Source organism: Selaginella moellendorffii, unplaced genomic scaffold (assembly GCF_000143415.4).
Source record: "Selaginella moellendorffii unplaced genomic scaffold, v1.0 SELMOscaffold_34, whole genome shotgun sequence".
NCBI lineage: Eukaryota > Viridiplantae > Streptophyta > Lycopodiopsida > Selaginellales > Selaginellaceae > Selaginella > Selaginella moellendorffii.
Genome location: NW_003314295.1, coordinates 872515 through 898276, shown reverse-complemented (window position 1 = coordinate 898276; position 25762 = coordinate 872515). Strand labels below are relative to the sequence as shown.

The following is a 25762-nucleotide window of genomic DNA, read 5'->3' as shown; positions in this document are numbered from 1 at the left end:
TCGACATAAATTATGCACTCACAGAAGAGGCAGTGGAAATTGGTTTTCAGCCGGCGCTCCAGGATTGCTCGTTCGCTCCGCTAAGGATTTAACAGTAGCAAGAGTCCGGCAGTGGTGAGTGGATCCCGTGGAGCATATGATCATGTTCAGGACCGATCCGACCAAGGACGCGAAGAAACTCTCACTGACATGGCGGTGGCAACGGGATGATTCAAGGGAGCATCGACGAAAGAGAAAGTTGCTACAAGAGAAGCTGAACTTCAGGTGATAACTTGCGTGTCTAAATTGTAGGGCAAGGATGGAGGAGCGCAGGGTACTCCCACTTCGTCGGCGTGGGCCGGTTCCTCCCCGAGAAGACCCAGTTCCAGGTTGGCCTGATGTTCTACCGCGCTCGCCACCCCAAAAGCTCCATCTACACGACCTACATGGAGTTCTTCTATCCAAGTGGTCCTCGACATCGTCCGCCGCCTCTTCTTACCCTCGCCTAGACGAGTTGTGCCCAGCCGAGGATCTGCAGCTCGAAACCTGGCAAGATTTTGGGCAGCTCTTTGACAGGTGGTTATCGCTTCACTGGGATGATTCTCTGCCTGCCCCTGGAAAGAGGGCGGCAGCCGATCCGCCGATTGCAGGGAATCCACATTGGGAACTGGCATTGGCCATGAAACCCTTCCTTTGCGACGAGCTCCCGCGTGGTCCGCGTGGGCCGACGATCGGCAGGGCCGAAATGTGCACTATCAGCGAAAGTAAGTTCTTTGTTCTTGAAGTTCTCTCTTTGCAATAAATCCTTCGGTTTCGGTTTTGCAGGGCGCGAGATGATGTTTCTGGGAGTCATCACATTGGATGGGATTGAGTCTTCTAGTAGCAAGCTTGTGTATGCAAGGCTCTGGGTGTACATGGTACTAAACCAGGTCTCCATCGGAATGGTGGCCTTTGCGGAGCATTTAGCGTTTTGTTTTCGGATAGATGACGGGTTGAAAGTTCACGTTGCTTCCAAGGATGATCCCACATCACTGTTAGCTCTGGGCTACGCCATGCACCTAGGCAGGCTTTCGCCATCGCCATCTTCTGGCGTCTCGCCCACAAGGACGTTCTCGTTCGATGGCACTCGCTTGCTCAATCACAGGTTTATGGCAGCGTGCAAGGAGATGGGACTCGGCAGGCTTGACAAGGTTGAATCCATGCTACGTGGCATCGACGAGCGCGAGCTAGTGGAAGTAACCAGGCTTGTGTCACAGAGCGCGAGTGTGGTCCGGGCAAAGTACCGGGCCAAAACCGTGGCTTTGAAGATCATGGATCTAACCTGCTGGCGAAGTGATTTCGAAACATACCTCAAGAGCACGCTCACAGAGATTAAAGTCTACCAGAGACTGCACAAGTACCAGGGACGCTGCATACCACACCTCTACTCGTATGGTTTCTTTGGCGGGGGGATGTTTCTCTACACGATGATGTCGGATTTTAGGACGGGGGACTTGGACATACCTTTGACGAGCGAGCAATATCAAGCTCTTGTTTCTGGCGCAAGAGAGGCACTGCAAGCGATGCATGATCGGGGTATCCTTCATGGAGGGATTGACAACAAGAGCATTGTTGTCTCGAGTTTGGAGAGATCGGGGGCCTATGCAGGATATCTTCTTGGGTTTGGACACGCAGAGTTTGTGCCGCAGTCGGGTAACTATAAGAGACAGATGGCCGAGGAATGGCTGAGGCTGGAGGACTCCCTTGCTGTTTATGCTCCGCGTTGATCTTTCAAATTATGCTTTAATTTATGTTATTTTTCATCACTGAATTAAAACGCTATGCCTCAGCAAATTTCTCCATGAAACATTAAGATTTTTTTCTACCCTCACTAGTGACAACAGACGTAAATTAAAATTGTTTTCCTTGCACGTAGAGAAATTTTCTAGGGTTCTTCGCTAGTTTCTTCGCTAGTTCCTAGTTCCTAGTTCTTATATTCTGGAAAGATTTTCAATCGAGCATGTAAAAACAAGATTCCTTAATTTCTTCTTGGGTTTATATTTGGGGGTTGGGTTGTGCCAGGCTAAGGCGGTAGTGTAAGGCCAAAGCGACACGCGGAGGGCCGGGTAGCAAGCTACCGGTGGCCCGCCTCCCACAAAAAATTAGGTTAATAGCGTTGGGGCACGTGGCCCCATATCAGCTATTAAACTGATAAGAACAGATACTACACTTGATCTTAGCCAAAAGGCCGAGAAAGGTATGAACTTCCCTTTGCCCAACCCTCTCTTATATACTCTAGCCCGGGCACAATTATGCGCCTTCGCATGTGGGATAGGGCGCACACTCGTATCTCGCCCTAATAAGGGCACAGCTGTTTGCCACGTAGACATTTTTCAACATTGACACTAATAGAAGATTATGTACAAAGATTTAATGTACAAAAATGTGATTCATAGGTATAGAGACGCCGCAAACACAATGTCCCTTTTCATCTTGGTGCTTGCGTCCTGGAACTTGGCCTCCATGTCTGCCTCTCCAATGGCTTTCGAGGCTGTGACCAGTTGCTGGACAAGCTCCTCCAGCCTTCTAAGCGCCCGGATCAAGCTCCCTTCAAACACCTCCGCCACTTTCAACACCTCCAGAAAGCTCTTTCCGGTGCACCAGGCATGGACTCCCTCCATTATATCCGGCCGAAACGAATTCACGTATTCCTCCACATCGACTGGAACCTGTAAAAACGACCTTGCTCTAGTGGCAGAAAACAAAGAAAAAGAGAAAGAACACTACCTTGCATTCCACTTGGAGTTTTCCAACTTGCCTGGCTGTGTCCTGGAGCTGCGAAAACAGTCCAGCAAGTTCTTGAGACAGCGGCTTCGCCATTTTCGTCTTCTCTTGCCACACGAAGCATGACAGTAGCGCGGCAGCCTGCTCTGCTGTGACGTCCTTGAAAACACCATTGAATATCAGCTCCGTGACAATGAGCTCGTCTGCGCTGCTTATCTCGCAGGCCACGAGCCCCTTGAGTTGCACAACGTCGTCCCTGGTGGCATAACTGCGGGACAAAGAAAAATCAGTCACTGTGGACTTGAGAAAAAACCAAGTACCTTAAACGACGTAAAACTCTTCGACGCGCTTTTAGTTCGTCCTTGAATATTAGAGCGGACGCAGCACGCACTTCCTTCCGCGCTACACGAATGGTCTCGGCTAGATCTTCCTTCTTCTGGAGCAGCCTCAATCGTTCATTTAGAGTTGGAGATTTTGCAACTGGGTGTTTTGCTATCAGAGTTTCCAGTGCTTCCACTCGTCGCACCAACTTCTTGTAATCGCTGCTTTCCACCTGTGCACCAAAAGCTCACTCATGCTTCAAACGAAGAGTCTCACCTTCATATCATCCTCGGGATCTAAAAGCTGCAATCCGTCGGGAAACCTTTTCAGTACTTCCAGCACGGTCCTCAAGGTCTGCTCTCTTGCTTCAGCTGGACGCAAATCTCTTGGAATACGAATCCGAACGGCACTAAGGCTCTCCACCTAATATAGATGGTAAGAACAAGAACCAAGCACCGATAAGAGATTACGTACTTGAGACAAAGGAAATGCTGTAACTAAAGGTTGCCCATCCTCATCCAGAGATACAGGACGTGCCACCTTCGGTCTGTCCCCTTCTTTCTCAGTTACGCAGTTCACCAGCACGTCCACTACGTATTTCAAGTGCTTTCGCGGCTTTGATTCGAAAGGATCATCTGTAGAAAAAGTCAGTACACGTACTGCGCCATTCGGCTTACCTTCATCTGAGTCCTTTGACTGAGCCTTCTCAAAGTTGATAATAACGCCCCATACAGCAGGATCTTGCTCCATTAGTACGCTATTCTGTTGCTCCACTGCATCAGCAGATCTGAATATCCGCACTAGACGCCCAGGTTGAAGAAACGGAAGACAAGATCGAGGAGCGAGTATAATCTCCCGTATCTGATTCTTTATTTTCCTCAACTGATTGACCGATGAGTAGTATTCTGCTAGCTTCTCCTCTTCTTCAATAAGAACAGAAGCTCTTTCTTCTTCCAGATTCTTCACGCGTTGCTGCATTCAGACTCTTATAAGTGCGGGATCATTTCAAAAGGAGTGGAATTTATACCTCAAGGATTGGTAAGCTTCGATCAGACTGAAATTGGTGAAAGGACTGGCGAAGTAAGTCTTCTGGGTTACTCTCTTCACAGCGCATCTGATTTAATATCATATTATAGCTGAGATGAAAAGCACTGAAAGAAGAGACAACCATGAGTACAGAAGCCGTAACATGAAAATTCACCATTACCTATTCAATGGATCGGCAGTGCCCTTCACTATCTGCTTTGCAACAGCTGGTTCTAGCTTTTCATCTAGCATAAAAATACATACGCCAAAATTGTCAAGCCCTCTACGCCCTGCGCGTCCACTCATTTGAATATATTCGCCGCTGGTTATCCAGCGAAACTTGTCACCATCAAACTTGCGAACGTTCGTGAACACGACTGTCTTGGCAGGCATATTCAGTCCAATACTGAATGTCTCTGTAGCAAACAGGCACTGCAACATCCAACAACTTAGGAAGAAACGAAACGCTGCACAAATATACCTTTACGAGCCCTTCTTGAAATAATATCTCAATAACTTCTTTAAGAATGGGCAACAGGCCCGAGTGATGCACTCCGATTCCGCGCTTCAAATAAGGCAGGGCCAGAGAGACCTGCAAAGATAGTTAAGTATATCGTTTTATACACAAGAATCGATCAAACCTGAGGAAGCTTTTTATCGTCTTCAGATAAAGAGTCCATGGCATTTCGAAATATGCCTTCAACAAGTTTCTTTTCATCTTCTGAGTTAAGGTCCATTTTTGACATCTGCAAGCAACGGTTAGACAAACACATCAGCGAGGAGAAAGAAAATCACCTGCATTGCAAGATGCTCGCAATCCCTCTTGCTAAAACTGAACACTATCACTGGATCATATTGCCGTGCAATAATCATTTTCACAATCTTCCAGATGTCACTTGGTTCGTCCTTTCCTTCTTCTTTTCGCTTTTGCCATTTTCCGTCCTTCTTTGGATCGGCAATTGCAACTGCGTTCACTGCTTTCGAGAAACTGTCCTCTCGAAACGTACCTTGCTCATCGACGACAAGATACAAACCATCCCCACCGGCGGGAAAAATATAGTGTTGTAGAGGCGTTGGTCTGAAGTCAGTATACACGATGTGACAAGGTTGTTGATGAACCTGTGAGGCAGTAATACATCAGCACATTCTGCCAAATTCAAAGCGTGAGGACTGTACCTTTGCAACCCAGTCAGCGAATTCTTTAGCATTTGGCACCGTCGCTGATAGAAAAACAAAACGGGCGTTCTTAGGAGCCATGACAATGCTTTCTTCCCACACCACTCCTCGTTCCCGGTCTCTCATGTAGTGAACTTCGTCAAAAATTATCCACGCAACTTCTCTCATGACTTCTGATCCTCGATACTGCATGCTCCGCAAAATCTCGGTAGTCATGACCTGCAGAATATAATGACCACTATGTAAGTTTCAAGCCAACGGAAGTATTGAATATGGCAACTAGTCAAGAAAGAAAGTCGCATCAGAATTCTCGTAAAAGCATCATGAGCGCTCCATTGGAGCACTTCTGATCTTCCTATCATAAATGAGACTCATCATAGCGAGCTATCCAAGCTGAGGAAACATTTACCAAGCAAGACGCATTGGGGGAGATTGTAACGTCACCAGTCATCAGCCCCACGTCCGAAAACTCCTCCGCGAGCTCTCGAAACTTTTGGTTGCTCAGCGCCTTGATAGGAGATGTGTAAAGCACACGCTGCTGATCTCTTAGAGCCATGGCAATCGCATACTCCGCGACCACAGTCTTGCCTGCCGACGTGTGTGCCGAGACCTTGCCGAGAAAAAAAATTCAAACCAAAGCTCCAAATCCAAAATTCTTGCTAGCATACCATGACTGATTCTCCAGCTTCCAATGCCGCAATCGCCTCACGCTGGAAAGCGTCGAGCGTGAAGGGATACTCCTTGGCAGGCTTCGCGGGAGCGTCACGCTTCTCACCTGAAGCCTGGAATCCATCCGGATACGCGATTTCGTGAATGCAACCCCGCTCGATCGCCGCCGGCGCTAGCGTCTCGGAAATCTTGGCCTGCTTGAGCGATGGCGACGCGAGATCATCCTCGGCGCCGCGCTTGGTGGACGCAGCCGCCATTTGCCCTCCTAAAACCCTAAACTCCACAATGGATTATTTTTATAACGATACATTGCTCGCTCGCTCTATCTCCTCTACACGCGAGAAAAAAAACTGTGTAAGAGCTCAAACGAGAAGAAGAAAAGGAGAGATGGAGGTATACCTTTTCCCGCTGTGGTGGTGGTGGAATTCCAACGATTTTATAGTCTTCCTCGCTTTCTAGCGTGTGCTTTGGAAGGAAATGGGCTAACTTTCTTCCTTGAGTCGCCAAGAGCTTGCGTCGCTCCTCCTCTATCACCTCCTTTCTCTTGGCTTGCATCTCTTCTTCTTTCTTCCGGAATCCTTTGGCCTCGTCCACCTAAAACGAAACGAGAATTGAGAGTTTTGAGAGATCATAAGCGTTGCGTACCTGTCCGTGGAACATGGACTTTTTATCCTCCCACAACTTACTGATCTCCCTCTTGAACTCTTCCATCTTCATCCTTCGTTTTTGAGCGTTCATTTGCTCGATCTTGTGCTCCTGAGAAAAGAGAAAGCCGAAGATCATTGAGACAAAAGGAGAAACTATTACCTCGGCCATTTGATCCATCATCTTCTTGTGGAAGGCCTCCCTCTCGGCCTTCTCTTTGAGCTTGCGCTGCTCCTTCAGGAAATGGTCGTGCTCATTCGAAGCCTTAAGATTTTCTCGGACTTGCTCTCTCTGTAGACAAGGGAAGTTGCCATTCTCAAAGCCACGGAGGAACAGTCTTTTGGTACCCGGATCCTCTCTTGCTCGGCGTTCTTCCTGTAGCGCTCTTCGGCCTCTTCAAAGTAGAGATCGTTGAGCATCTTCTCAAAGTCATCCCTTTGGCGAGCCTCTTCTTCTTTTCCAGCGGACAGAATTGCGTGGATCCTGGCAACGTCAAACTCGACCAAGTTTTTCAAAAACCAGACCGCATGCTCACTTTTCTTCGCGCTCCTTCTTTTCTCTCTCCTTTTCGGCTTTTTCTGCTGCTCGTTGGTCCTGTAATGCTCGGTATCGGAGCATTTCTTCTTCCTCCTGCTTCATTTTCTTCGCCTGGAATGCGGATCAAATGAGAATCCTCTAAGATAAACATCTTTGTACCTTGTTTTCTCTTTCTTGTTCTCGAGTCTCTAGATATTTATGCACAAAGCTCATAGCTTCTGTTTGTTTCTTCCTGTATGGAACGAAGAATGTAAGAAACCTGTTTTATGGAGACCTTGAATGCCTTACTTTTTAGATGCTGCCTCCTCCTCACGCTCGGCGTTTAGCTTCATAATCAACTGAAATATCAAAAGCCACACGGTTAGAAAAAAGTTCTACTATTGTCATGAGCCAACCTTGTCCATTTCTTTCTGCTCCTCGATCCTCCGCTCCCAAGCCCGCTCCTTCTCAAGTTCTTTCTTTTGTAGTTGCTCCTTCATCGTGATCACAGTCTCCATCTGCCAGAATCGAAAGAAAAGAATGCAAACTCGCAATAAGACCTCGGCTCTTCTTACTTTGTCTTTCTGGATCTTGCATAAACGCTCTTGCTCACGCCTCTCAGCTTGGTCAAGCTGTTCCAACATTAACTCTTGGAATTTCTTATTTCGAGACGCTTCTTCCATCTCTACAAGCTTCTTCTCTTCAAGCTGCAATAGCCACAGTGACATGAAAACAAGAGAAAATAGTTCATCAACCTGTCGCTGCCTTTCCATGTTCATTTGAGCAAGATGGAGCTTGGCTTTAAGATCCCGCAACTCGGGAGAGTCCTGGACGACTTTGCGAAGCATTTCACGCTCGCGCTTAGCTTCTTCCACGGGATCGGGGGGCTCACTGTCCCACACATCATCGTTGGACACCTGATAAAAAAATTCACTGGACAAAAGATGACAAGAAAAACTCGATACGTCAAAACTCACATAGTCGAATGCTTCTCGCATTCGTTCTTGCTTAAGGAATTTATCCTCTTCATTTATCTACAGACAGACACAGAGAAACAAACATGAAAGATCTTACGCGAGTGCTCCAAAGCTACAAGAACAAACCACAGGATACTGATATGGAGGTTCTTCCAGTTTGTGCCCGATCGCACATCGTTGATCTTCTTTGAGAAAACTGCACAAAAGAAAGATTTAAAACAGGATAGCTAAAGAGCCTTCCAAAGATTTTTCACCTGATGATCTTCCCTCGGCTAGCTTCATCGTGCCTTTCCCTGTCCAGCCGGTTTTGGAAAGCTGAGAAAACCATGGAAACATCGTGTCAGGCAATGTACGTGAAAGAAGTGGGATTTCTTCTACTTACTAGTAGAGAGCTTGAACATCGAAGCCTGGAGGAACAAAACCGCCACCCAGAAAGACAACATCAGAAAATAAAAACTTCCAATCTCGAAATGCTCACCATCGTCCTGGTCGCCAAAATGCCTCAGCCGGGCATTCTCCTCCAGCGATCTCCACCCGCAGGGATATTTTAGGGCAGAGCATGGTAGGAAACATCAACGGCTGTAAAACCGTGAACAGATCGCCGCCGTCCATCCAAATTTTCAAATCCACAGGGTGCTCGCCAGCGAAGTCTTCTCAAAATCTACAGAACAAAGGCTGCCAGCCCAGCCATGGCCAGCGCTCGCATACGGCACTCGTACGGACGGAGAGATTCCATGGCATGATGATCCAACATATCGAAAGAGATGCTTGACCTCGACTGTTGGGACCGCTATCTTTTTCTTTCTCTCTTTCGGGAATAGGTCACGAGGAAACGAAGTTGTCAAAGCGCTGGATCTTTCTCCTTTTCCGGACATGAACAGACGATCCGTTCCGTTGGTGGGCGAATTGGATTTGATTCATCATTCATTCATTTTGCATCCACCAGCCTCATCCATGGCACCGCGAGACTATCAAAACAGCATATCGATAGATTGTAAGGATCGATCATCTCATCCTTTCCAACTGTTCGTCACGGCTGATGGTTGTCCGCAATTTATTGGCCACCACCTTTTCCTGCTAGAGAGAGAACAAGTCGGTCGGTGTTTAGGCAGCTTTAATTCTTGGAGTAGCCAAACAACCAGCAGCAGTGCCGGTATTTGATTCAGCCTCCTGTGCCGTGATCGTGGATGGATTGAATGCTATCCGGAAATAAACAGGCATCGAACTTCATGCGCAAACTCTCTATCGGACACTTATAGTACGGAAGCACAAGCTCTTCTCCTTTTCTTTTTCTTTCGTGGAGATTCCAGCTGCAGATGCAAATCAGAGCGACCTCGATCGAAATGAATTGAATTCGATTCTCCGAGTCAAGTGCCAGAGCGAAACGAAACGCTCCATGTGATTCTGGTCAAGTCCCCCATGAGCGAAATGACGCCCCACACCGCCAACAACAAAGCCTGTCAGGCCAGGACAGCGACAAACCATCTTAAAAATCTCACTCGCCCACTTCCCTCCAAGTTACCCGCGCGTACGGAATGCGTGAACTCCGGAAGAACATCCAACTTACAATGTGTACGGAAGAGCGACACCGCAGAGTATGCGTGAACCAGATTCTTTTATGATTTTCATTCCCCGGGCACAAACGAAAGGATGGATGGAATGAGATCAATCATGGCTGGGCACTTCATTCAATGCTCGGGTCCCTTGTCGGCCATGGCAACATCGATCGCGTACAGCCCAAGTGTTTTTTCTCCTCCTCCTTTGATCGCTCTGTAATCATGTAGGTAGAACAAAGCTCCTCTTCTCTCTCTCCAGTGTCCATCTTGGATTGGATGGAAAACTATAATGGAAAACAATCATCTTCCAATGCGAACAGCAGCACAGGTAAAGAAATCAATTTTTTTTTCTTTGTTTTCTTCTCTATGGCGGTATATAAGAAACAGAGCTTCTAGCTAGGAATTGAAGAGGTGAATTTGTGTCGGTTTTGGAATCTGGTGTTTCGATCAACGGCTCCTTTAAGGCAAGAGCCCTAGGTAGCTGGGAAGTTTGATCCAACTCCAGTGTCACAGCGTTCATAAATTCATGCTCATGGTTCTTCTCACTGACTGAAAAGAATAGAAAGGAGAAAAAAAGAAGAGCTGTCTCTGGGATTGCTCGCGCATTGGTCTTTCTTGTCGGCCCCTCGTCGTGTTCTTGGGTCCTCCTCTCAGCTCCTTTTTTTCTCTTCTTCGCTTCTCGCGAGCTAAATGGCGCCGTTGGGCGCTTCATGAATGCTCGTGGGTCGTGGCAGAACTGTCACTTGTGTGGAGTCGGGGGATGTGGGCACCCCGGGTTTGATCCGTCCAGGATCGCCCACGAGTCGATTCGATCCCTTCGTTCGTCCTCGCCACAACCATGGCATTGATCGTCACAGGAATGCTGCTTGCATTGTCGCTCCTGCTGGAGCTCCTGGCTTTCCCTTCGAATGGAGAAGTGTACATGGTGATCATGGAAGGGGATCCAGTGTCCAGCTACGCGGAGGCGTTTGGAGCGGAGGAGGTGGACATTGGAATCGGCAAATCCAGGTGAGTGAAAGAGAAGAAACGTTCGTGTAATTCTTTCGTGATCGATGTTATGATATCCAGCTCCACGAAGAACATAGTGGAGCTCTACAAATCTCGTCTCGTCCAGCAGCACGACAAGTTCTTGCAAGAAACTTTCGCTAGCAGCGGCGCCGGCTACCAGAAGCTCTACAGCTACCACCACTTGATCAATGGCTTCGCCGTGAAACTCCAAGATCACCAGGTAAGTTGTTGTTCGCTTTTTTTTTCAACTTCTCAAGAAAATGAAGAACAAACTCTCGAACTTGACTCGATTTCTTGCTCTTGAAGGCAGACACACTCAAGTCAGCCCCGGGAGTGATGCTCGTCCAAAAAGATTGGAGAGTGAGCAAGCTCACGACACACACCCCCGATTTCCTGGGACTCCCGACCGGAGTGTGGTCGCAGCAGGGTGGCGCCGGCAATGCGGGTGACGGGATCGTTGTGGGGATCATCGACACTGGCATTGATCCCACGCATCCAAGTTTCTCGGGGCAAGCTTTCGCTTCCAACTCCTCCTCCAACACGTCGAGCGGCTTGAAAAACTTTCGAGGCTCTTGCGAGGTGGCCTCGTTTTGCAATGGCAAGATCGTTGGAGCTCGACACTTTGCCGCTGCCGCCACGGCTTCCGGCAACTTCAACGCGTCTGTGGACTTCGATTCTCCTCTCGACGGCGATGGCCATGGATCGTAAGCTCGAGCTTCTACTTCCAAAAACGTTTTTTTCTGGAGAAAAATGTAATTTTTTTTTCCTTTTTTTCGTTTTTTACAGCCACACTGCATCGATCGCAGCTGGAAATTACAACGTCCCTGTGACGATAAACGGGTACAGCTACGGGAAAGCGAGTGGTATGGCACCACGAGCAAGGTGAGCTTGGACAGGGATATTTTTTCCTGGTGAACATTTCTCTTTATTACGTACTGAAAGCTTCTTTGAGCAGGATAGCAGTGTACAAGGCACTGTATAGGCAATTTGGAGGATTTGTAGCAGACGTTGTGGCAGCCATAGACAAGGCAAGCAAGCGAAACTTTCGCAAATCTTTTCACAAACTTATTGTTCTTCTCTCGGGAACTTCACACAGGCCGTAGAGGATGGAGTGGACGTTTTAAATCTCTCTGTTGGTCCCAACAGTCCTCCCAGCAGCAGCAGTGCCACTTTTCTCAACGTTTTCGACATGGCTATCCTGGCAGCAGTGAAACAAGGCGTCTTTGTTGCTCAGGCGGCTGGGAATGGAGGGCCGTATCCTCGGACCATCGTCTCTTTCAGCCCCTGGATCGCCACCGTGGCCGCAGGACTCGACGACCGGAGCTATCCAAACTATATCAGCCTCGGCAACGCTAAAACTCTCCCCGGTGTTGGTCTCGCTCGTAAGTTCGTACTGATTCGAAACTTTCCATGATCTAAACTTTCCATGATTCCAAAACAAACTTTCCATGATCTTACTTCCCAAATTTTTCGAAACTAAACACTTTCCTTTTGCTGTGTCATTTTTCAATCCAGCTCCAACTCCAGGAAGCAGCACGTACAGCATGATCCTCGCCAAGGACGCGGTTGGAAACAGCTCAAACTATTTCTTCAGTCCCAACGATTGCCAGGACCCGAGCCTTTTCAACGCCCAGCTTGTCAAGGGAAAGGTACTGATTTGCACCTTCTCCTTCAGCTTTATCTTCGGTGGTGCCACCGTCCACCAAGTCGCCGCCACCGTCGCCAACCTCAGCGCCGTGGGATTCGTCCTGGTTGTGGAGTCGGACTTGGCCGGGAGCAAGTTTGAGCCGGTTCCAATCTCGGTTCCCGGGATCGTCATCACAACTTCCGAGAGCTCGGAGGTAAGAAGCTCCATAGCTAGATTCTTTAAGTTCCTGATAGAAAACTCGTTCTTTGCACAGGAGCTTCTACGCTACTACAACTCGTCCACCACCCGGGCAGCGAATGGAAAGGCTGCGAGTTTCAATGCCACGGCCAAGATCGGGAATGGACAAGAGGCGGTGTTCAACAGCTCGGCTCCACAGGTTGCTCTCTACTCGTCTCGCGGCCCCGACGTGAGGAACTTCGCGTTCCAGGACGCCGACGTTCTCAAGCCAAACATCCTCGCCCCCGGATCGCTCATCTGGGGAGCCTGGACTCCCAGTGGAACGGACGAGCCAAACTTCCAAGGTATGGATCTATGCAGAGAGAAAAGTTGACAAAGATCCATGTCCATGCCAGGGAAGAACTTCGCTCTTGTTTCCGGGACGAGCATGGCGAGCCCGCACGTAGCAGGCATCGCGGCGCTGCTCAAGAAGGAGTTCCCCGGCCGGAGCCCCGCGGTGATCGCCTCGGCGATGATGACCACCGCTTCCACCACGGACAACCGCGGGAGTCCGCTGCTCGCGCAGCACGTAAACGCGGCAGGGGGCTCGAGAGGATCAAACGCCACAAGCACGAGGAACAACGGGAGCAAGCCTTCGAGCTCTGCGTCGTCGGACCTCGAGAGCGCCACCCCGTTCGACTACGGCCACGGAGCCATCAATCCAAAGGCCGCGCTGGATCCGGGCCTCGTCTTCGACGCAGGTAAGTCCTTCGTGTTCTTGGCTCAAAGATCACTCGATCGATCATTCATCCCATTCATGCACAGGATACGGTGACTATATCAAGTTCTTGTGCGCGGTTCCCGGCGTGAACGCCACCGCCATCTTCAACGCGACGAGGGAGCGGTGCTCGCAGCCGGCGGGGCTAATGTCGGACCTCAACTTACCATCGATAACCATCTCCAGCTTGGGCGGCGAGAGGCGCGTTCCAAGGACCGCCACCAGCGTCGGGGCCAAGACGGAGAAGTACCGCGTGGTGGTGACCAACCCGGCGGGCGTGGCGGTGAGCGTTAAGCCGTCCGCGTTTGCGGTGGATCCCGGGCGATCGGTGTCGCTGGGCATTCTAGTCTGGGCCAGGGACTCGTCCGAGGAGTTTAGTTTTGGAGAGATGAGGCTGGTGGGCGATCTCGGACACACTGTGAGGCTGCCCATCACTGTTTTGAGGAGGCAAGCCAATAGCTCTAGCTAGCGCGAGCGCCATAGCGAGGTATAGTATATAAAAGCGTTTCCATTAGAGAGAGAGAGAGAGAGAGAGTCAAATCTATGAGCATATTCTTAAGCGTAGGGTTTATTATGTTTTTAAGAATATTCTTGAATCTAAAAGTTCTAGGGTTTATGAATGCCAAATGGGAAGAATCAATGTAGGGGGGTGTGTGCCCGTGGAAGATGGGACGAGCTTGAGCTACCAGGAATTCCGCGAGCGCTATCTCCTGCCTAACAAGCCCGTGCTTGTCACGGGATTGATGGAGCACTGGCGGGCGTCTAGGGACTGGGTGGACGACCATGGCAAACCCGACCTCGAGTTTCTTGCTCGCAACTTTGGCGGCTCCAAGATCCAGGTACTTTTCACTGGAAGAGAAATGGAATTTCTCCCTTTGGGAATCGATTAAGCTCCTCCAGGTTGCAGACTGTGGCGAGAGAGAATTCACGGACCAGAAGCGTTTGGAGATGACGGTGTCTGAGTTTGTGACGCATTGGAAGAGCGACGATCCTGAGCGCCGAGCGTTGCTCTATCTCAAGGATTGGCACTTTGTCAAGGTGAGCTTTGGTTCTTTCTTCTTTTTAGCTAGAAGAACTTACCAAGTTTCGATTGGAGCAGGAGTTTCCAGACTATGGCGCTTATGAAACTCCGATCTTTTTCTCTGACGATTGGCTCAACCAATTTCTAGACTCAAACTCCTGGCATAGCTCCGGCGATACCGTGCCTTCTTCCGACTATCGTTTCGTCTATATGGGACCAGCAGGTAAAAGGCTAGTCTAATTTTTTCTCTGGAGATTTCTCAAGTGATCTTTGTGAAGGTACATGGACTCCATTGCACGCCGACGTTTTCAGGTCTTATAGCTGGTCTGGAAATGTGTGTGGAAGAAAACGCTGGCATCTCTTGCCACCGGAGCAAACTCCATTTTTGTTTGACAGGTGAAAAGTTTCGATGCTTTTTTTCACCGCTTTGATCTCCTTGTTTTGTTTCACCTTTCTAGGCACAAAAAGAACACCGTGTATGATATCTATGGAACGGTGGACGAGTTTCCAGATTTTTCCAAGGTTTGTTTGCAATTGCTGCTGTATCGACTGTTTTTTTCTAACTTTGCTAGACGAGTTGGACGGAGTGCATCCAAAATCCAGGCGATATCATCTTTGTTCCGAGTGGATGGTATCACCAAGTAACCAATCTGGTAGCGATGATGTTTGGATTTTTCAGTGATCAGAAAACATTCGCATTTTGTGCAGGAAGACGTGATCTCGATCAATCACAACTGGTTCAACGCCTGCAATCTCCATTGGGTGGTGAGTATGTTTGATTCGAATGAGCGTTTTGTTTCTTTTCTTAAGTGATATTTCAGTGGCGTCTCCTTGAAGATGATTACAGAGACACTGTTGCTTCAATTGAGGACGTAAGAGACATCAGCGACGATTTTGAAACGCTCTGCCAGCGGAATCTTGCAGCAAACTCAGGTTTCTTTATCTTGTTACTGCTTGGTTTGATTGCCAATCTTTGCAGGCATGAACTACAAGGATTTCGTGGTCTTTCTCGCTGGAATCCTGGAGATGATACTGGACAGAAAAGACAATACTTACCTTTCATTTGATCTACTCAGCGTGAAATCAGTCTTGCTGAATGTTGTCTCAGCTAGAGTGCACCAAGATTTGTGTGATTACGTAATAGGACTTTTGAGTAAAATACAAACAATCCTAGAAACGATGTAGTTTATTCCTCATATTCATTAATTTAAGATAAGTAGTAGTTAATTGCACTTTTACATTTAATCAAGATTAGTAGAAACAATCTTTAAACCTAAAAACCATTCGAAAATAAAGATATTTATTACTCTTTTTGGTAGATGTTTTATTTTAGTTCACTCCCAAATAGCTAGAAATTATTATGAGGAATATTATTATAACCTACTAGAACTCTGTAACAGTCTCTTTTTAAATAACTACTATTGCCCAGCAAATGCTGTATTGTGACTTCTGAATATATGTAAAACATTAATGCTAGACAAATGCCAGATGAGCACAAAAATCAATAATTTCATATAATTTTTTATATATATACACAATATAACATAGACCATGTTCTTGGGAATATGAATATATTAAAACACTAAGATTTTAAGAAAAGTAATACTTAACTCAGGAAAAAGTAAAATATGAATTGCTAAAAATAAATACTTTTATAGATATTAGATGCAAAGTATAAGTTAAGAATCTATAAAATTTATATTATATATATTAAATAATGTTTTTACTTAGAATATGAATAAGTATATAACACTAAGATTTAATACTTTTAGAATTGTTTGGCTCTAAGTAACATTAATGTTCTTAAAAGTAAACAATAAGATTTTAAGAACAGTAAAACCTATATATTAGATACAAACTATAAATTCAAAAACTGATATTCCATAGTATTATTATATGCTAGTAAACTATATTTGTAGTTAGGCAAAAGAATATAAAGTGTTAGTGTTTAATCAATAGTTTTTTATATTCAGGTGTTATGAGGGCCAAGTGTACGGCTATGATGCCATATACTAATATTAGCATAGTGGGATTTTGGTAACTGTCAAATTGATTTCAATCTGGACCACTCGCTTTTGTATATAAGCTAGGGTTTTTGGGCTAATTAATATGCACATTTTTTATATTCCCTTTCTATATTTCATGCACTCACATTGGTGGAGTTGAGAAGCACCTTTGATTGTCCCTGAAGAGTGTTTAAATTTGGGATTTTGGTTTAAATCTAACTTTTGCATTATCTAAATCTAGTTTTTTCCATTTCCTTTCTTTTATTCTTTCCCTTTAGCTTTTTTGCATTGTCTAGATCTCCATTTCCTTCTAGCTTTTGTCATTTCTCTTCTTTTGCTCTTTCCTTTTCGTTCATCTTCATGGTAGATTAGCAATTTTCCTTTGACTCTAGAGTAGTAGTTGGTATAATTTTTTGATGTTATGTGCTTGCAATTGAACAACCAAACTTAATTGATGGTGGCGTTCACGGTACATGGTACAACTCCTCTTGCTTTTGGTGCCAATCCTCGCGTTCAGCTGGAATTTTTTCACGGGAATCCTAGGGATGATGTGTACCATTGGTTCGATCACTTCACGGTGATTGCCACATATCATTCTTGGGATGATACTCGACATTTGTGTGAGTTTCCCACGTGTCTCCAAGGGACGGCGTTGCAGTGGTACAATGGTTTGAGCGCAGCCACTTGTGGGGATTGGAGTATTCTCCCAGACGTCTTCAAATGTGCATTCGGTCATGCCAATAATTGTGATGATGCTTTCCAACAATTGCATTGTCTTCACCAAAGGCCATCTGAATCAATGATGCAATTTAGCATTCATTTCCGAAGTCTTTTGCTTTGTGTGGAGCCAAATATGTTGGAGTGAATCAAGTTAGGAATGTTGTGGCCAGCACTTCGTCAAGATTTTGTTGGACTTATGCATGCACTTGCTCTAGCCACCCTTGACAATGCACTTCACTTGGCAAAACGTTATGAGACGTCACTTCTTCCACTTCTCGCTGCCCGTCCTTCTGTTCCTCTTCCTATAGGCAATGGTCCTGTTCCAATGGAGGTTGATGTTGTTGCTACTCGAATCCAAGGACAAGGGTGAGGACATGGTTATGGCCATGACGTTTGCTGTTGGGCATGTGATGAAGTTGGGCACACTTATTGGCGTTGTCGACGTTTCCGGATTGGCGACTTTCATTTCTTGGGTGGACACCTTGGCGTCAATAACGTCCTGTTGGTGCTGTTGTAGTGGAAGGTATAGACATCACGATGCATTCGGGAAACGAGGAATCGCACGAGTAATGGAGGGACCTTGCGCGAATAAGTCAATGACCCCTCCATCTTTCTTTCAGGAGTATCATCAAGGGGTTCACTCGGCACCGGTTCATCCAGTGTTTACTTTCCAAGCTCATTTTTATAACAAAAGATCTCCTATTATTCTTTCCATGTTGGTTGATACAGGTTCAAGTTTATCTTCTATTGCTTGACTTGTTGCCACACGTTGCCGTTTACACTTGCGTCGTGCGGTGGAACCAGTTTTCATTCTTTATGGCAACGGCCGTATACATGCATATGCACAGGATGAGGCGGACCTGGTTGTGCGTGTGGGCAATCTCGAGCTTGAGTTGCAGTCCTTGCGGGTGGTGCCGAGTCAAGCTTTTGACCTCAACCTTGGTATGGATTGGTTGTAGCGCAATCATGCCTAGTGTGACTTTGAGGCTTCTCCCCCTTGTCTCATACTTCTTTATGTTTCATTTATTCCTCTCATTTTTGTACCTCTTCATCCCTCTACTTCTACCTCTTCTTCCATTACTTTTGTCCCCCCACTATTTCCTCCTATGTTTCCGTCTTGTTTGGCTCTTCCCTTTTCTGATCCCTCTGACGATCTTTGTGTTGCAGCAGTTGACCGGCTCATGAAGGAGTTGTAAGCGACTAATTTTTCCATTCTACTTTAGTCACTTAACCACACCTCTGACCACTTGGAGGAGTCTCATTCACAACCTCCATAAGTCCAACTTAGGACTTGGGGCTTGCTAGCCCCGAGAATGGCATCCATGCCACTCAACCTTAGCACTTGGTCCAAGTGCTCCACGTGTCCGATCCCATGATCGACACCCCAAGGTACCACCAACGTATCAGCCCGTTACGCTAAGGCTATGCCCAATTACCTTGGTCACACTGGTGGTCCAACACCACCTGCATTCCAATCCCGTCTCTCAAAGACTGGGTCATCCGTCCATGAGGGATCATCCCAGATCCACTCCTTAACATCCTTAGGATGCCTACAGACATGGGGAATAGCCTTCCCCAATATCTCTGTTCCGGTCCCCACCAAGTCCCTTTCTGTCCTTGGCTGTGTTCGCCAACACTGCCACTGGATCAAGGCCCACTGGCCCTACCACTAAGTCCCACTATCCTCGAGGACTTCCTCACTGTGTGACTGTGTCTTTGGTCACCCCACCAGAGGGCTACCCCTCTTCCTTTCCACAGTCTGGGACTTCGGGACACCATTTCGGAACACCGTGGCCTTACGCGAGCCACCTGGGTACTCTCCCCACCTTTCGCCTTTAGGTGCTCTAGCCATGGGCTTAGAGCGAGGTTCCGTTGAGCCACGCCTGGTATCCAAGTAGGTAGTGCCACCCACACTTGGACTGGGAGCATCGGCCAGTCGATCTCCCGGGGGAACTAGAGCCGGCTCTTGAACACTTCACCAAGCTACCCCGCTTGTCGGTCTGTGTTCACTCTAGTCTTGGACTTCCCAGTGGGCAGCTCATCACCCAACACTGGGTCCGGCCTTCCTGGGCCAAACTGGCCTTTCCTGGCCAAACTGGCTCCACTGCAGTCCTCCCCCTACTATACTTTTGGAGCTCACCAAACCCCCCAGGGTCTGGGAGACGAACGCTTTGGGCTTTCACCCTCTCAGGCTCCGGACTCGGACTCGGACTCGGACTCGGACTCGGATTCGGACTCGGGCTCGGGCTCGGTCTCGGCCTCGGCCTCGGTCTCGGTCTCAGTCCCGATCTCAGTCTCGGTCTCGGTCTCGGTCTCGGTCCCGGTCTCGGTCCCGGTCTCGGTCTCGACTTCGGACTCCATCTCGGACTCCATCTCGGACTCCATCTCGAACTCCATCTCGGGTCCATCTCGGGTCCATCTCGAACTCCATCTCGGACTCCATCTCGGGTCCATCTCGGACTCCATTTCGGGTCCATCTCGGGTCCACCTCGGACTCCATCTCGGACTCCATCTCGGACTCCACTTCGGACTCCAACTCGGGTCCATCTCGGGTCCACCTCGAACTCCACTTCGGACTCCATCTCGGACTCCACTTCGGACTCCAACTCGGGTCCATCTCGGACTCCACTTCGGACTCCAACTCGGGTCCATCTCGGACTCCACTTCGGACTCCAACTTGGGTCCATCTCGGACTCCACTTCGGACTCCAACTCGAGTCCATCTCGGACACTCCCACGTGTCATGTGTTGGTCCTTTTGGGTCCCTTTTTGGAGCCTCGCCTTTTGCTCGCTTCGTGCTCGTTCCTCGAGCACTTCGTTGGGAGTTCCACTCCCGCTCTTGACTTTTCAAGTCGGAGCTTTTGGTCCAAACGTGTTACGCTCGTTTGGCTCTCGCTTCGGCCACTACCATGTGGCGCCCTTCTGGCTCCACTTTGGGGCCTAGGGATTTTGTGTCTCACAACTCCACCACCCATAGACGAAGTTCGATGTCCTCATCGAACGGTAAACCATGTTTTTTTTTTTTTAAAGTAACACTCGCATGTGTTACCATTTCCATCCTTGGCACCTAGCCAATATTTGTCAATGGTTTGACATTGAAGGCTCACCATACCTTCTCCATATTCGTCAATGGTTTGACATTGAAGGCTCACCATGCCTTTTGCATATGCCTCAATGGTTTGACACCAAAGGCTCACCATGCCTTGCCTATCCTCTAAGGAGGGTAGTCTCTCCAACTTAGAGACTGATTGGACCACATATAGTGGTTCTCTCCTTTTATTGGTTTAGTTCTCGCTAAACTTCTTAGAGACCCTTCTCTAAGTCAATCCCGCTACTCCTTCTCGAGTAGTCTCAATTTCCATCTATTGAACGTTTGCACCTTGGAACTTTTACTCTTTTGACTTTTGGAAGTCAATTTCCTAGGTGTCTCCAACACCTTGCATTGCACAGATTGTGCAACTCCACTTCCCCATCCTAGGAAGCTCATTACTTGAGGGCACCATCATCCTCTCTTCTATTTCGTGCCACCTTGGGCACTAAGTTCCATTTATCATACTTTGTGCTAGGGCTGTCCATGGCCCTATCATTTGGCTACCTTACCGCTCCCTCCCTTGGAGCTTCCACTTTCGCCAAATCAGAGCAATTCGGAATTCATCCTTGGAAACACACTTCCTTTTCCGGAATTTGTTAGCGTCCAACACATTAGTGTTCCTCACCTAACTTTGTCACTTGGATTCCTTCCAAGGGATTCCACGGCCCTATCTTGGCCACTCATCTTTTGCTCCTATCCGTTGATTGTTGCACCAAGCAACATCGAATCTTTACCTCCCTCCTTGAGGTATTCTTGTGATTCCATAGCAAAGGCTCTGCTTTGCCAAGACTAGGGTGTTCGCCCCTAGTAAGTCTCTTTAGCATCTTCTGCTGTGGGCTCTATCCACGGCCCAACTTTGTGACCCTCCCATGGGTCTCTTTAGAGACTACTTTCCTTGGACACAGTATGCCATCGCAATGACATAGCTCATTTCCCTAGGGTGCTTTTCCCACTTGGTCACCTTGACCAAGCCACACCATCATCAATAGTTCAAATCAACACTTTGAACTAGGAACCTTATTCCTTAACCCAAACAAGGACCTTGTCCTTATTTAGCCACAAGATCACCTAGTGATCTCACCTCGGCACCTTAACAGGTTTGCCAATAGGTACTAGGTCTTCCAGACCTTTAATTTGTTAACTACGACCCCGGGGGCATCCCCCACACTTGGCGGTGCGCCCAAGCCAGCCCTTCCGGCCAAGGGTCCATAGCAACTGAGATTAGGTGTCCCCATCTCACTCACCACGTCCTTGGTGCCACTCGCACCAAAGCGTTCAAGTTAGATATGCCGAGCTTTCACACTAAGCAATCTAACCGTGCATCACGACTCCGAGGCATCCCTCGCTTGCCGGTGTGCCCAAACCAGTCTCCCCACTGAGAGTCCATGATCACCGAAATATGAGTGTCCTCATATTCCAAACCATCACCACGCCCTAGTGATTTGGGACTCGAACCCAAGCACTAGAGGGTCGGGACTCGAACCCAACCTCCGTATATGCATCTACGGACGGCATCACACAAGATGCCTGGCGTGACTCCCCACGCCGGTGCACCAACTTATTTTTAAAGCGCGCTACAGATCACAGCTTAGGAACCTAGTTCCTCCACACTGCCAAGTCCTCTCACTTGACATGTCTGTGATCATGCATGGACTCCTCCATGCTCGGCCCCATGGCCCACCCTTTTTGAAGTTATCACCTTCAACTAGGGTATTTGTTCCCCCGACGTGCCAATCTCGCTTGGCAAGTCCTCCGACCACTGTAACATGGTTCCTGCATAAGCGTGAAAGTCCTTGACCATCGACTTTCGTTCAAAGCCCTCTCTTTGAACACTCGGGAACTACTTCCCTAACCTTGATAGCCTTGCCTCATGGCAAGCTTCAAGACCACGCTTCTGCTGCGCCACTCTGATTTCGCGCGTTCCATGAACCATTTACACTTGGCCTTTCTAGGTACTAAGCTACCTAGAATCGTCTTTGGGAACCTTGAAGGAACTCTGTCCCTCAGCTTGCTAAGGCCTCCCTTTTTGCAAGCCTTCCAAATGCCACATAGTCTAACATGGACAATTCCATATTTTAGACTCTCCCTGGCATCACGGTTGCTAGCAGCAACACCCTCGAGCCCCCACTTGATTCTCCACTCCCAGCTGGCATAACCAACCTTGGTTATGCCCTTTGATTCCTACGGTTCGGTTCTATCCCCTTACTTCTTGCTTTTTGGCTTCACACCTTTCCTTTAGTCATTCTCCTCCAGACCAGGAGGATAACTTTGCACTTTCTATCATGCTTTAGCAAGTATTCTTAGGGATGAACCTACCCAATAGCCTAGGGAGTGGTTCCTCAATCCGGGTATGCTCACCTTATAATCCCACACACTGGGATTACATTGTTGCTTATGGGCCTTTGCATGCCCATCACTAGCCTTGCCAAAATTCCATTTTTGGCTTTGTCCAACTCGGGTAGACAGTCCTCTCCTGTCTCCGCAACCTTGGACATTTGGATAGCACCTTCTATCCATCATTCGCTAAGGACTTAGTCCCTTGGGCTTTATCCATTGCCCTCGCGACATCAAACACCACCTTCTGGTGTTCTAGAGTGTTCGGGTGTCCCAATGATGGCTTTTTTGACAATGAGTATTTCCTTTTATGACATTGACTTACTATATCGCAACACAAGCAACTTATCCCCCGTAAGGGTATATCCAACTTCCCTATGCTATTAAGAAGTCTTGGGTAGCTACCTTCTACCCGTTTAACCAGTTATTTTGCACCTCTTGCTTAGTTGCCTCATAGTTGTCAAGTCCTACAACTCATTGCTTGGTGCTTTCACACCTCCATCATTATCTGGGTCACCACACTCCAACTGCATGCTCTGCAGCTTAGGCTATGCTATTCCCATTTCCATTGGGATTCCTTTGGCAAGGGGTTCTCATGAACCCACCAACATAGCCTCAAGGTATCACACCTTGGCACATTTGGTGTCTCCACACCATCGGCTCCACGAGTCTACCTCTATGACATTTCCCTTCGTGTCTAAGTCTTTGCCAAGACCAACACCGCTCTTTCTCATGCCAACCATCCGTTAGCACTGCACCATAGAGGTCACACACAACTTTATGTCAAGGTTGTTTTCTTCTGGGAACACCTTTCCCATAACTTTAGCATGGCACATTTTGCCATCGATGAGATACCCTCTGTTCTCATCCTTGGATCCTATGATCCCCCCCCATCCTTTGTGGGGTACAACACACCTCAGTCCAAATGCTTCCATTAGTCCTTTTAGGACCATTCGTTGACTCTACTTGAGTCATCCAGCAGTTTTGGACTTGGTTAATCCACAGACCCATAAGGTCCTACTTGTGAGGCACTAGCTCACTGGAATACACTTCTTGCATTCCTGTCCTACTCAAAAGGACTATTTTCACAAGTGTTACTCCGACACTTGATTTTGTTCTCTGGGGGCAACCTTTGCCCCTTAGGACTACTTGTCCATGTGATGAGAACACCAACTCATCCACTTAATACACCCCCAACTCCTTGGATTGTTCCAGCATTTATTAGAGGTAGCCCCGGCTACCTTTTCAAGGACTTGAGTCCTCTTCCGTATTTGACCTCCCACGGTCATTACTTCTGGTCTCACATTCATGAGCACCAACCTTAACTATATGAGGAAAATCTTGTGACTCCTTTATTGCTTTGGAGTCTTTATCTTTCCCGTGATCCCAACTGTAGTTGTTTACCACAACTACATTAGCCAGTTTGCTAAGTCAAACGCTCATCTGGATCACATCCTCAACTCTTTGAGGAAAACCATATACTGTTCCCAAGATCCCAAAGTCGTTCCATTATTGGCCCTTTTCTATCCACCACCTCGTCTACAAGTTCACACATGAACTGTAATGGAGAGCCATGTCTTCCCGACTTGCTACTCCTCAAGGATAGGCCCACTCCTCGGACCTTCCGATGCCAACACTAGTGGTGATATACTTGAGCACCAATAAAAGTCGGACTAAGGAACAGCTCCGATACCAAATTGTAAGCGACTAATTTTTCCATTCTACTTTAGTCACTTAACCACACCTCTGACCACTTGGAGGAGTCTCATTCACAACCTCCATAAGTCCAACTTAGGACTTGGGGCTTGCTAGCCCCGAGAATGGCATCCATGCCACTCAACCTTAGCACTTGGTCCAAGTGCTCCACGTGTCCGATCCCATGATCGACACCCCAAGGTACCACCAACGTATCAGCCCGTTACGCTAAGGCTATGCCCAATTACCTTGGTCACACTGGTGGTCCAACACCACCTGCATTCCAATCCCGTCTCTCAAAGACTGGGTCATCCGTCCATGAGGGATCATCCCAGATCCACTCCTTAACATCCTTAGGATGCCTACAGACATGGGGAATAGCCTTCCCCAATATCTCTGTTCCGGTCCCCACCAAGTCCCTTTCTGTCCTTGGCTGTGTTCGCCAACACTGCCACTGGATCAAGGCCCACTGGCCCTACCACTAAGTCCCACTATCCTCGAGGACTTCCTCACTGTGTGACTGTGTCTTTGGTCACCCCACCAGAGGGCTACCCCTCTTCCTTTCCACAGTCTGGGACTTCGGGACACCATTTCGGAACACCGTGGCCTTACGCGAGCCACCTGGGTACTCTCCCCACCTTTCGCCTTTAGGTGCTCTAGCCATGGGCTTAGAGCGAGGTTCCGTTGAGCCACGCCTGGTATCCAAGTAGGTAGTGCCACCCACACTTGGACTGGGAGCATCGGCCAGTCGATCTCCCGGGGGAACTAGAGCCGGCTCTTGAACACTTCACCAAGCTACCCCGCTTGTCGGTCTGTGTTCACTCTAGTCTTGGACTTCCCAGTGGGCAGCTCATCACCCAACACTGGGTCCGGCCTTCCTGGGCCAAACTGGCCTTTCCTGGCCAAACTGGCTCCACTGCAGTCCTCCCCCTACTATACTTTTGGAGCTCACCAAACCCCCCAGGGTCTGGGAGACGAACGCTTTGGGCTTTCACCCTCTCAGGCTCCGGACTCGGACTCGGACTCGGACTCGGACTCGGATTCGGACTCGGGCTCGGGCTCGGTCTCGGCCTCGGCCTCGGTCTCGGTCTCAGTCCCGATCTCGGTCTCGGTCTCGGTCTCGGTCTCGGTCCCGGTCTCGGTCCCGGTCTCGGTCTCGACTTCGGACTCCATCTCGGACTCCATCTCGGACTCCATCTCGAACTCCATCTCGGGTCCATCTCGGGTCCATCTCGAACTCCATCTCGGACTCCATCTCGGGTCCATCTCGGACTCCATTTCGGGTCCATCTCGGGTCCACCTCGGACTCCATCTCGGACTCCATCTCGGACTCCACTTCGGACTCCAACTCGGGTCCATCTCGGGTCCACCTCGAACTCCACTTCGGACTCCATCTCGGACTCCACTTCGGACTCCAACTCGGGTCCATCTCGGACTCCACTTCGGACTCCAACTCGGGTCCATCTCGGACTCCACTTCGGACTCCAACTTGGGTCCATCTCGGACTCCACTTCGGACTCCAACTCGAGTCCATCTCGGACACTCCCACGTGTCATGTGTTGGTCCTTTTGGGTCCCTTTTTGGAGCCTCGCCTTTTGCTCGCTTCGTGCTCGTTCCTCGAGCACTTCGTTGGGAGTTCCACTCCCGCTCTTGACTTTTCAAGTCGGAGCTTTTGGTC

General features: G+C 48.4%; 5 protein-coding genes and 1 non-coding gene across 8 annotated transcripts; 3 read left to right on the top strand and 3 right to left on the bottom strand.

Annotated features, from left to right (window-relative positions):
• Positions 1-17: 17 nt before the first annotated feature.
• Positions 18-1944, top strand: LOC112348942. The gene is made up of 2 exons (XM_024682367.1): positions 18-743; positions 805-1944. The coding sequence occupies exons 1-2, from the start codon at positions 299-301 to the stop codon at positions 1743-1745; spliced, it is 1386 nt and encodes a 461-aa protein (XP_024538135.1). The 5' UTR covers positions 18-298; the 3' UTR covers positions 1746-1944.
• Positions 1945-2026: 82 nt separating this feature from the next.
• Positions 2027-2219, bottom strand: LOC112349009. Its single transcript, XR_002993262.1, has one exon. It is a non-coding gene; the product is annotated as a U2 spliceosomal RNA (small nuclear RNA).
• Positions 2220-2347: 128 nt separating this feature from the next.
• LOC9655761 (DExH-box ATP-dependent RNA helicase DExH9) lies at positions 2348-6200 on the bottom strand. The gene is made up of 14 exons (XM_024682500.1): positions 5934-6200; positions 5675-5875; positions 5266-5484; positions 4885-5208; positions 4731-4835; positions 4571-4681; positions 4271-4521; positions 4091-4214; positions 3741-4035; positions 3538-3698; positions 3340-3486; positions 3063-3295; positions 2746-3010; positions 2348-2687 (listed from the first exon to the last, which is right to left on the bottom strand). The coding sequence occupies exons 1-14, from the start codon at positions 6189-6191 to the stop codon at positions 2409-2411; spliced, it is 2973 nt and encodes a 990-aa protein (XP_024538268.1). The 5' UTR covers positions 6192-6200; the 3' UTR covers positions 2348-2408.
• A 48-nt stretch (positions 6201-6248) lies between these two features.
• Positions 6249-8093, bottom strand: LOC112348908 (meiosis-specific nuclear structural protein 1-like). The gene is made up of 11 exons (XM_024682268.1): positions 7851-8093; positions 7671-7802; positions 7512-7613; positions 7405-7454; positions 7276-7348; positions 7115-7227; positions 6927-7062; positions 6742-6894; positions 6580-6690; positions 6334-6528; positions 6249-6265 (listed from the first exon to the last, which is right to left on the bottom strand). The coding sequence occupies exons 1-11, from the start codon at positions 8091-8093 to the stop codon at positions 6257-6259; spliced, it is 1317 nt and encodes a 438-aa protein (XP_024538036.1). The 3' UTR covers positions 6249-6256.
• Positions 8094-10020: 1927 nt separating this feature from the next.
• LOC9655760 (subtilisin-like protease SBT2.5) lies at positions 10021-13816 on the top strand. The gene is made up of 10 exons (XM_024682434.1): positions 10021-10636; positions 10697-10856; positions 10943-11340; positions 11423-11518; positions 11592-11664; positions 11733-12018; positions 12152-12477; positions 12538-12805; positions 12857-13201; positions 13266-13816. Exons 1-10 carry the CDS (start codon positions 10467-10469, stop codon positions 13685-13687), a joined length of 2544 nt encoding a protein of 847 aa, XP_024538202.1. The 5' UTR covers positions 10021-10466; the 3' UTR covers positions 13688-13816.
• On the top strand, positions 13817-15471 carry LOC9639192 (jmjC domain-containing protein 4). 3 transcript variants are annotated; one of them, XM_002977487.2, is made up of 9 exons: positions 13817-14057; positions 14119-14256; positions 14318-14462; positions 14518-14635; positions 14698-14761; positions 14812-14892; positions 14948-15004; positions 15061-15172; positions 15219-15471. In XM_002977487.2, the coding sequence occupies exons 1-9, from the start codon at positions 13845-13847 to the stop codon at positions 15422-15424; spliced, it is 1134 nt and encodes a 377-aa protein (XP_002977533.2). In that variant the 5' UTR covers positions 13817-13844; the 3' UTR covers positions 15425-15471. The 3 variants fall into 3 exon arrangements, with proteins under 3 accessions (XP_002977533.2, XP_024538203.1, XP_024538204.1); XM_024682435.1 differs by having other exon boundaries at positions 14110-14256; XM_024682436.1 differs by having other exon boundaries at positions 14110-14256; positions 15233-15333.
• Positions 15472-25762: the final 10291 nt, after the last annotated feature.